The 12,407-nt window shown below is 35.7% G+C and overlaps 1 protein-coding gene across 1 annotated transcript in view; it reads right to left on the bottom strand.

Moving 5' to 3' along the window:
* Ero1L (endoplasmic reticulum oxidoreductin-1-like protein) overlaps positions 1-12,407 on the bottom strand; it is a 252,075-nt gene that overhangs the window by 51,681 nt on the left and 187,987 nt on the right. The window contains exon 11 of the mRNA XM_090399137.1: positions 2,759-2,828. Coding sequence (XP_090255263.1) covers positions 2,759-2,828 — 70 coding nt within the window. The remainder of the gene's footprint in view (positions 1-2,758; positions 2,829-12,407) is intronic.

Genomic DNA, 12,407 nt, shown 5'->3' with positions numbered 1-12,407 from the left:
ATTTTTGATATGTCGACCCCGTATTTTCTCAAATTCTTTGTCTGCTGTGGTACACAAGACATGTAAAATTGACCAAAAGCTCATGATTTAAAGTGCACGAAAGCTATTCTTCAAGTGCACAAATAGCTTTGTTAATGTCATCTAAGAGAAACTGGGTGGAAGCAATTTGTTCCCAAAGCAAAGCGTATCTGGCATGGTTATCGATACGGAGAGCTTTTTGTGAAATGAAACTGTGCTTGAATTTTATACAATTTGGGATTACCTGATTATCCTGGCAGTGTTTTAGGAAAGTAAGACGATTTAGTTATCTTGATAACTTCAACTTTATTTTACCGTATTGGCGGGCCTTCCATGCGATGGAATCGCTGTGGATGATGGTAATCCTCATAGACAAGCTTATACGTTGTTTATGCATTACGAAATCACTTAAGGAATTGACAATGTATATAAGAATATAAATTAAATAACACTTTAATAATAAATATTTCTGATATTTCAGCAAACGTCACATTGCCATCTTCAAGAGGAACTTACAAAAAGGCATGTGCACGTAGGCACTATAACACAGTAACTGAGAATGAAGTGAGGAAGCTATTGTTCTCCTAAAAGTCCTGATGGTGCCCCCCTAGCTGGCTACGTAGGTGTTCTTGGCAGTTGGACTGAAAGTCTGCTGATGTAAACCTCCCAAATTTGGGGCAGTCTCATGCAACTAAATTTGTTGAGGTTTGGAGAATTTCTTAGGGCTGAGGCTGATTCCATGAATAGTCTTTTGAATTTGAACTTGCTAAGGTGTATAATTATAGCTTTCTTCCACCGTATTCTGTGGAGTGTATCCAGAGCATGGTCTGCAAGACCCGAGTGGCTGTACTTGTGAAACCGGATGTAGTCCTTGTGTTCCTAAATTCTGATATTCGATTACATAATCGAATTATCTGCTGATGTAAGCCTCCCAAATTTGGGAGACTTACATCAGCAGTCCTTCAGCCCAACGGTCAAGAACATCTACATAGCCAGCTAGGGGCATCATCAGGACTTTTAGGAGAACAATAGCTTCCTCACTTCATTCTCAGTTATTGTGTTGTAGTGCCTACGTGCACGTGCTTTTTTTTTTTTTTGTAAGTTCCTTTTAAAGATGGCAACGTGACATTTGCCGAAATATTGGAAATATTTATTAAAGTGTTATTTAATTTATATTCTTATATACATTGTCAATTCCTTAAGTGATTTAGTAATGCATAACCAATGTCTATGAGAATGAATTTAAGGATAGGTATGATAGTTGCTGTTTGAATAATGGGTCCCATGTGATGAGTCTTCTGACTCCATGGAGATTCCTGATTAATAATAATAAATAAATCTCACTGTTCATTTTCCTATTCTGAAATATGTCTGTCTACACACTGGAGTTATTGTTATAACCCCAATGAAAAAATTGATTTTCATGTTTTCACTTCATAATTAAAATAAAACTTATTTAGAAAATAATAATTTAGATTTAATAATTAACTATATACAGGTATCCCTTGATATATGCAACTTTGATTAATGCAATTTTGATTAGTGCATAAAAATTTATTGTGACCGTAAACTTGATATATGCGGTATAAAATTTGATTGGTGCAGCCCAAAACGTATGAAAATAAGCAAGAAACCGATCAGATCACGTGGTACGAGTCATGCTCCAGCGTTAGTAACTCACTCTTGGCCTCAGTGCTTCAATTTATCAGCAGAGCGTGCTGCATACAAACGTATATGTGTATGTATTACAGTTGTTGCTTACTGCCTATCTGCATATCACGTAATTTTCGAATTATGTAAAGCATTACCCTTCGTAACCATGGCCTTGAAAAAGAGTAATAAACGAAAACTTATTACTTTGGATACTAAAATCGACATTATTAAAAGGTTTGATAACGGAGAAAGCATCGATAATATTGTTTTCATTGGAAGTGCTCTTGGCTTTGAGAATTTTGATTCAGAAAATATTCGGGAATTATTGGAATCCCATTCAAAAGATCTAAGTAACGAACATCTTCTTGGAATCTAACATCAACAGGCATACGAAGAGGAAGAAGAAAAGGAAAGTGAAGAAATGGAAGATGTATCTAAAGAAATCACTATCAAAGTACTTGAAGAATTGTTTAGGACAAATGAGAAGGCAAAAGAACTTAATACTAGAGATAGATCCAAATGTAGAGAGAAGCATGAACATTAGTCACGGTTTAGATAAACAAATTGATTGTTATTGCAAAATCATGGAAGAGAAAAAAAAGCTACCACTGTTCAATTTACGTTAGATAAATTTTTTTTATAAAAAATTTATATTTAGATAATTTTTTTGTAACAAATATGTATAAATAAAATGTGTCACCTTAAAAAATAAATGATGTTTAAATTTTTATATTTTGCAGGATTCATTATAATTATTCCCATTAATTCTTAACATTGAATAATGCAGTTTTGATATATGCGGTGTCCATCGAGGATTAATTAACCGCACATATCAAGGGATACCTGTACTCTGTTTTCTTTAAATATTTTTCAGGCCTTTTCAAATATAAGAAATGTCATAAGTTAAAAATAACATTTGTTCTGATTCTGTTTAATATATGCTTGATTTGGTGATCTGTGCTTTGTTCTGTATATAGTCTGAAAACTGGAAAAATTTAAACATTAATAGGCTCAAAAAAAAAAAGTAGTAACTGGAATTAATACTTGGTATTACATTAAAATAAAATTAAAAAACCTAAATTTTTACCTTTAGTTTTCTAGCTTCACTGTTGTCACCAGTAAACATCAAGCTTTCATTAAAATGATAAGGAAAAGATCTGAAAATAAATATTCATAATATCTAGAAAAATTCTGCATATAAAATATAGTTGCTGTTAACTCATGTTATATGTAATTAAGTAAAACGTTATACCACAGAAAAATTACCGACTTGAAATTAAAAAACTATTCATGCCTCTTAAAATTATTACATCCAATAATATTCTTGATCATGAGTAAAAGCAGACTTAATTAAAATCTATATACAAGAATTCAAGAAAATGCACTTCACCTGTAACTCAGAGGAATAGCTGTGTTCTAATAATTCTGTAAGGCAGAAACTACTGTGTTTCTTTTCGTCATTTGTTTACACACACACTCTCTACCAATAGTTGTCCAGACACATGAGCAATTTACAATTGAAACCAGCAGGCGAACCCTAATATCGGGTATGTCCACCTTTGGCTTCGATCAACTCCTGCACCCTTTGAGGGAGGCTTTCCACCAATGTGCAGCAGGCATCAGGTGGAATTTGTCTCCATATACCTCCATCAAAGCAGCACTGAGTTCAGCAACAGATTGAGGACTTGCTGCTCCAATTTTTCCCACAGGTGTTCGACGAGGTTGAGGTCAGGACTCTGTACAGGCCAAGGCAGTCATTTAACACCACCCATCTCTTCATATCATTCTATAACAGCTGCAGCTTTGTGGCATTGTCGTCTTCTTGATAGTAAGACAGGTCTGTTCCATAAAAAACTCCACAGTGTAGGCAGCACCTGATTATCACAATATCAAGGTGCTGAGCTACCTTCATTGAACCACAGATAACGATCACCCCACACCATTACTCCACCACCACCAAACTTTACTGTGGTTACAACACACTGTGGCAACAAGTGTTCACCAGGCTGCCTCCACACCCACACCTTTTCAAGTCTGATGGCAGGGTACCAGTTTTCCACTGGTCAATTGTCCAGTTCACGTGCTCCTTGCACCAGGCCAGACGAGCAGCCATCTTTGTTGTTGTGATGTTCGGCTTGTGTACCGCTGCTCTTCCATGGAAACCTAGTAAATTAAGTGCTTTACATACAGTATTAATGCTCAACATGGTGTTACTGGTGCTCTGAAACTCATCATGGATGGTCTATGCCAAATGAAGCCGGTTTTTGCATGCCACCTGTTTTAACAACTTCTTGTTCCTGTTAGTCATTTTCAGTGGCTGCCTTGGGTGTTTTCCTGCACTAGTGATGCCAGACCATCCCTATTTGTTTATCACATCGCTAACCATTGATTTTGGATGCTCCACTTGAACAGCAGCATTGGCACATATGGACATGCCACTAATATTACAGCCTGCGATGACACCTCTCTTAAAGTCACTGAGTTCACATTGTGTTGCCATACCACCTGTATTCAACTGCTATGATGAAATACCACTACCTACTATCTGTACACTGGTTTTTATGTTATTAACAAACCTGGAATGTTCCATAACTTCAAATAATAGGGGGTATCCAGACAATTATTGGTAGATTAATATACACCTAAACCTCTTTTTACGCGATAGATACGTTCCTAAAAATTACGCGTAAATAGAATTCACGCAAAAAAGAATTGACTCCATAGAAAAAGTGAAGACTGGTTCCAAACCTGAAATATAAGCAAAATAATGAAAAAACAAACATTAAATTCGTTAGGATCGTAAGATTTTTATTTACATTTCATGGAGAATACACATACATATAATGAATTTTAATAACTTAAAAAAAAACATTCATTTCAGTTAAGGAGGATAATAACTCCCTCATTATTTTATTTTAAAGTGGAATGCGAAACTCGGAGATCGAAATCTAAGAGTTTCATGCCAAAGAACTATCGGCGAGTCCAGGCATAAGTGATCACCTGGGTAGTACACAACACTAGGGCAACTTGTTGCAAAGGTGGGGCAAACTCCATCACTATCCTTAATATTTTCTCATAATGTAAAATGCAACTCCTAGGAGATGTATTACTGTTTTACATTATGAGGAGAGGTCACGACCCAGACCGGTTTGGACCTTTATTGAGGTCTCATCAGTGAGTAGGTAGACCTGGAATACCAAGGTTTAAAGTGAACCGAGCTTACATATACCCCACTAACGAACTGCCAGAGCGGTGTACCCATATATTATTATTACTACGATAAAGAGCCACAAGGCTATTTTTCTGGCGGCGTAAATTATCCCCTCTTTATTATTCCTTTAACTTATTTTACGCCGCAGGAAAAACAGCCTCTTGGCTCTTTAACATATTCATTTCAGTTATTTGCTAAGGATTCTATAAAAAAATTACATTATTCGCTATCAGTTTCTGACATAAACGCGAAAGCTTTTGTTTTCGTGAGACTGTAATATCACTGGAACTACTAGATATGGTATTATCATCATCGACTTCCGCCTCAACTTGTGGAATTCTTCTTGTCATGTCTTGAACAAAAGTACCACTGGTTCTTTCAGTAGTTTTAGACATGAACTCAGTTATTAATCGCTGTGTTGATGCTTTAGATAAGTCGCAATATAATTCTCTGTATGAAGACATTAACAACTTAAGCTCACGTGAAAACTTCCCAGCACGTTCTTCATTTGGATCATGTCGAGCAAAATAATTGCCTAAATTACTGGCTAGTTTAAGACCTTCTTTAATTATATCAACAGTAAAAGTAAGATTATCTTGATCATTATCATTAACATCTTCACTTTCGGGAGTCTCAGAAACATCTCCACTATTTCGTCTTCACTAAGAGGTTTATCAATTAACAATTCTTCGATATCAGCCGACGTAAGATCACCGAATCTTTCTCCGCCAATTTCACATGCCAAACTTATTATATTGAGGAATTCTGCAGTATGATTGAAGGAAACAGGAGCATTCTCTTTACACGTGCGGGCCAAATAACTTTCCAGCATGCATTCATAGTTTCTGATCTCAATTCAGATAATGATAATCAAACCTGATCAATACAATCCATAACTGAAAATTTTTTCCACGCATCCATAACTGACAGTGTTTCATCATCATTTAGCTTGTTCAAAACGTACTGAAATGTTCGTCTGACATAATATGTTTAATCTGTTCATTTGGGTGTTCTATGGCAGGATAAGTGCATTATTAAGAATCAAATGCACTTTAAATTTGAGACCCTTGTCATTCAAATAGCGTCTAACTTCTGGCACAAAATGTTTGTGGAACCACTCAGTGAAAATATCAACTGTCACCCCAAGCTTTTTTGTTGGCCATCCAATGAACCGGCAAATTTTGAAAATCTACACCTTTCATTGGCCGTGGTCTTAATGATCGATTTATGAGCAGTGGCTTTAACATCCCATCTCTAAAGCGTTCAAACAAAATAGGAGTGTTATGCGATCCTTTGCTGCTTTGAACCCACCAACAGTTTTTTGCATTTTTGATACATAAGTTCTGTTTGGCATTTTTTTCCAGAAAAGGCCAGTTTCATCCAAATTCCAAACTTGTTCACGAGTGTAACTCCATCTTCAATTATTTTAGCAAGTTTTTGTGGAAATACTTTAGCAGCTGTTTGATCAGCAGAAGCCATTTCACCTTTAATTTTTATATTATAAAGAGCATGCCTTTTAATAAACTTAGCCAGCCAGCCAACCATTACTTGAATGAAATTCACATTTTTTCCTCGATTAAGATGAAGTATCTGGCTGCAGTTTTTTAATCTGTTCATAAAATCTCAATGATGATTGCTTGATGGAATTTCCGTCAACTGGCATTCTTTTTTGTACATCTATCCATATCATTAAATCTTTTTCGGCCTTTTCTAGAACATCTCTTGTGTATGATGAAAATTTCGCACTCGATTTTGTACCAGAACATACCACTTTTCTAATAGCCTCTTCATTTTCTTTATAGATCTGACAGTTGATTCACGGACTCCAAAATGCTCACCCACAGCCATCGCACCTTCCCCAGTTTGAAGACGATCTAAAATTTGAATTTTTATATCCAAGGAAACAGCTTTCCTTTTTTTTTGGTTATCGGCAACATCATGTGAGGGCTGGATTAAAATCTTCGGTTAATGAAATGAAAGTTTGAAAATTACATGTAGCTTACCATTTATTATTTCTTGGCAAAATTATTAATTTTATAACGCGATTTTTATTTTGATTTCACTTAAAAAATACAAATGCAAAAAAATGCGGTAACTGTGTTGTCTAGTTAAACACCAAATTTAAACTGCTAAGAACTGCTTTTTTATGCACAATCAATTATGTAATTCAGGAAATTCCCAATAAATAAAATTCGTAAGAATTTAGAATTTTCTTAATTGAAACAAGAATGCAAATCCACAAAATTCTCAGAATTTCTATAATTTAGAATTTTCTTAATTGAAACGACAATGCAATTCTCAGTTTTCTTGAATTACGGATTTTTTCCTAACTTAGACTTTAGGTTGGTCGCGTAAAAGTGAATAAAAATCGCGTAAAAAAAAAAAGATTTTTGATATCCCAATTCGTGTAAAAAAAATTCACATAAAAAGAGGTTTAGGTGTGTGTGTGTGTGTGTGTGTGTATGTATATATATATATATATATATATATATATATATATATATATATATATATATATATTAAGCATGATTCTAATCACCAACTAAAGGATTTTTTTTTTCTAAGGCTTTTTTCGACTGATTACCGAGTTAATCAATCTTTGGCATGGGCAAGCAGGTTTTTTCCCTCCCAGAAACTCAGATTTTTCATCCTGTAAACTCAAGAAAACCGACAGAATCCATACTATTTCAGACAAAAAAAAATACAGTATTAAGGTCAGGAACCACAAGATGGTAGCTCTTGTTAGCCATTTCTTTACTATGTGCTGCTTAAATTAGTGATAGCCTGTCCGTTATCTCTGATTGGCTACGAGTAGAGATTGAACTACCCACTCAGATTCCAAAAGTTAGATTGCTCTAAAGGCCTTGCCAACTCATTATAAGGGAATAAAAGGCGTTAGCTGATTTTTTCATAATATATATTTTAAAGAATAAATTTTAATGATACAACTAGTTTCAGCCTTCTTCAGGTATCCACTAAAAGTAGAACACAATAATAAAAAATTGAAGTTACAAAAAACTGAGAATTACAGGCAAAAAATGCAATACATAATTGACACACAAACGTAGTATTTTTCAAGTCGTTCTATGTAACATGCTATTGTTTGTTGCATGCGTGTTTGCAGGTTCTCGTGAGCGCCAGTATTGAACAACTGCAGTATGGCTATGGGATGTTATAACTGAAATTGCTGTTCAAATGTTCAGGATTAAGGAGGATTTCTCTGGACTCCACAATTTTCCTTTCAAACTCATCACTACAATGAAAAATGTTTTCGGATTTATCCCAGCAAACTGAGTGACTCTGTAGATCATCATGAGGGTTATTAGAGAAAAGAACATGACTGGATAGTGCAGATGCATGTGATCTTTTATAGGAGATGTCTCTCTCTCTTATGCTCCTCAACACGCAGTTCAACAGATTTGCTAGTCTGTCCAAAATAAGGAATATTACAGTTGCACCATGACTTGTAAACACCTGGATATTTCAGGTTATGATGAATAGGCTTTGGATGGCTTATAAGAGAACGGACTTTAGGGAGTGTAGTTATAAGCCATCCGAAGCCTATTCATCATAACCTGAAATATCCAGGTGTTTACAAGTTATGGTGCAACTGTAATATTCCTTATTTTGGACAGACTAACAAATCTGTTGAACTGTGTGTTGAGGAGCATAAGAGAGACATCTCCTATAAAAGATCACATGCATCTGCGCTATCTAGTCATGTTCTTTTCTCTAATAACCCTCATGACGATCTACAGAGTCACTCAGTTTGCTGGGATAAATCCGAAAACATTTTTCATTGTAGTGATGAGTTTGAAAGGAAAATTGTGGAGTCCAGAGAAATCCTCCTTAATCCTGAACATTTGAACAGCAATTTGAGTTATAACATTCCTGATAGCCATACTGCAGTTGTTCAATACTGGCGCTCATGAGAACCTGCAAACACGCATGCAACAAACAATAGCATGTTACATAGAACGACTTGAAAAATACTACGTTTGTATGTCAATTATGTATTGCATTTTTTGCCTGTAATTCTCAGTTTTTTGTAACTTCAATTTTTTATTATTGTGTTCTACTTTTAGTGGATACCTGAAGAAGGCTGAAACTAGTTGTATCATTAAAATTTAATATTTTGTCTCGGTTTAAAGTCATTTAAAATTTAAATAACTTGGCTTTCTAAATCAACTTTTGGATTGAACCAAGAGATCAGTCTTATATTCACAATCTTTGTCAAGTGCAAAGCCTTGCTGCTCCATATGAGACTAGCTAACTGACCTACAGTTCTGAAGCACTTATAAATGTTCCACTTAAGACATTACTTGTGATAATATCATCATGTGGTTCACCTAACAAGTATTGTTAATCAAGTGAAGTTTCACAAAAAGAAGGCTCATCAAGAAAGGATTTAGCTTATTGTATGGAAAAGAAAAAGGTAAAACACTGTATTTACTCAAATATAACTTGCACTTTTTTCTCCAAAAATAAAGTTAAAAATCATGGTGCGAGATATATGAGGGGTTTTTCAGGAAAAAACTACATTGATGTTTATCATTAAATCCTCAATATTCATTATAATTTATAATTGCTCACATTATTTATAAAATGAATGCATTAAATGTTAATTATCAGTGTTATTTATGCAATCGGACACTCGCCTTCATTATGCAATATATTTGAATATTTTAGCGACAATGCTAATTAAATTAATTAATTCTGGCAAAATCCAAATTCCAGTTGCACAACAGTTCTAATGATAGTCTCTTAATCCATCCCCATGCAATCCAAGATCGAGAAGTCCATGCCCTCACCCCCACATTTCCTTTACTGGTTGCTTCCATCTCTATACATATGATTGGTATGGTTGGTATTAACAAAAGATTGCGCGAGCCAAGAACAAGCTGACGATTGTTGATTTGAAATACTGATTCTCTTCAACTGAATTCCAAAATATCTGAAACTGCCATAACAACATTTGTCCACACAGTATGGAAGTTGATAGTGCATGCACAGATTTTGAATCTGTCAGTGTGAAGGTTCAAATTAACAGGCTAGTATATCTGATAGGATACTGTTATAGGCCAGGGAATGTAGAGAATACCGATTGTGAAATGTTTAGGCAATTTGGTTGGGCATGTAAAAAGGTGATCCTGATGGGGGACTTTAATTACAGGAATATATAATGAAAGGAGAAGACAGTGTATGGGAACAAGGAGAGTGAGTTTGTTAAATTTCTGAGAGATAAATATCTTAAGCAGTATGTGAAGTGAAGCAACTAGAGACTTGAATACATTTTAGATTTGGTGATAACTTCACAAGATGTAGTTGTTAATGCTAATGAGTTGCTAACACCGCCACCGGTTGGTGAGAGTGATCATGAAGTACTTGTTTGGCAAGTGGTGAAACAAGAAAATGTTACTGCCAAAAACAGATATATGTGGAAGTATAAAGCAGGTGATTATGGGAAGCTCTGTAGTTAATCAGCATCAATACATTGGGTAGATGAATTGTGCAGAAACGATGTTGATGGTGCATGGAAAATTCATAAGGCAGTATCTGACACAAGCAATGTATAACTGCATACCAAGGGTTAAATGAATAAATAGAGAATAGAGTAGGAGTGAAATGAACAGTGAAATCAAGCAAACTGTGTTGGAAAAGAAAAGGATATGGATGAGACATTGGTGATCAGATCCATGAAGAGTATAAAGTACAGGCAAGGAAAGTGATGATGATGAGCATGACAAAGAAAGAAAAGATGTAGTATGAGAGGAAACTGGCTGGTTATGTCAAGGTTAACTCAAGGGAATTTTTTCATTATATGGCAAGCAAGAGAAAGAACAGTTATGGTAGGTTGACACTCGTGAATAGTCATGGCAGCAGAGTGCTGTTGCAAAGGATAGAGTGCAATTATTGATTGAGCACTTTATCAGTGTATATCATACTGGTGTAAATGATGCTGTGCAATATATAAAAGGAAGGCAAATATTAGGAGAATTATAAGTGAAAGAATCAGGTGTTGATCGCATTAGATGTTAATAAATCCATGGGAATGAATGGCATATCATCACATATTCTTAAGGAATGTGCATCACAGTTGGCTATATCCCCGATCTGGTTATTTAATGAAAGTCTTGCAGTGGGCTGGATTCCTGAGGAGTGGAAAGAAGGAAAAATAGTACCACTCCATAAGCATGGTTCTAGGACAGAAGTTTCCAATTATAGACCAGTTTGTATGTGTTGGAGAGATTGGTTAGGAATAGAATTGGATTGATGGACATAGCATTTTTTTATGATGGTCAACATGGATTTGTAAAGGGTAGGTCTTGTTTTTAACAAGTCTTGCATTTTATGATGAGGTAATGAGTATGTTAAATAAGGGAGAATCATATACAGTGACAGGCTAGAACAGGGGTTCCCAACCCTATGCCTGTGGGCACCATGGTGCCCGTTGACCAATTTGTGTGTGCCTGCCGCTATTCAACCATGTGCCGTATAGTTTGAAATAATCATGCAACAATTCATGGCATGCTATATGACACATGCGTTAATGACACATGACTAGTATTAAACGCATACGATGTAAAGTAGATGAGCATTCAAATTTGTTCATTCCAGTTTAAGAACTGGAATATCATCATATTCTCCTAATTATGAAGCACTGGCCAATGAAATGCAATGCCAAAGATCACACTAACTTACATATATATATATTTAAATTTTTATATAATGTAAACTTTGTACGTATTCATTTAACAAATGAATTCAAAAAATTTGCTTGAAAAAGTAGACGGGCACCATCTACTTTTAAAAGTAGATAGTGCCCGTCTACTTTTGGTATTTTAGAATGAGCTCTAGGAAACAAAAGGGTTGGGAACCCCTGGTCTAGAACTTTGCAAAAGTGTTTGGTAAATTACTATATGATAAGTTGATGTACAAGCAGTGGAGAATGGGAACAGATAATATATTTGGTTAGATGGATCGGAGATTGGCTCTCTCTGAATGATACCAGCAAGTTGCGCATGATGGAGCAGTCTCTCAAAAAAAGAAGGGTAACCAGTGGCATTCTTCTTGTGCCATGATGTTTAACTTGTTTATAAATGATATATCATGTGGACTGACTAGGGATCTTCAGCTGTTTGCCGATAATGCAAAGTTGGGGAGGACTGAAGTGTGTGTCTGGTCTTCGGAGCAGGGTTTCTAGTGTCCTGTCTTCTCCATGCAGTGTGAATGATACTCTCAAGGGCAAGGCAAACATGTCTATATATCCAAACAATCTCCACCATTTCAAGGGCACATCAGTAAAAATGGTGGTGGTGCAACAAGCTGGCAATGGTGCACAGACCCTGAACTTGTCAGTAACAAGTCAGGAGGCTTCCCAGTCAACTGGCACACAATTCTGTTGCCACATACACTGCCAGGTCATTCCTACAGAGAGAGAGAGAACAGTGGTATGTGGGAGACACTGTGAAGGCCATGACCAGCTGTACTTCAACCTCTCTCTCTCTCTCATCCAGATGGCACC

This window comes from Typopeltis vanoorti, chromosome 10 (assembly GCF_054136105.1).
Source record: "Typopeltis vanoorti isolate ZY-2024b chromosome 10, IOZ_Tvanoo_1.0, whole genome shotgun sequence".
In the NCBI taxonomy this organism is placed as follows: Eukaryota; Metazoa; Arthropoda; class Arachnida; order Uropygi; family Thelyphonidae; genus Typopeltis; species Typopeltis vanoorti.
This window is presented reverse-complemented; position numbering and strand designations above follow the sequence as displayed.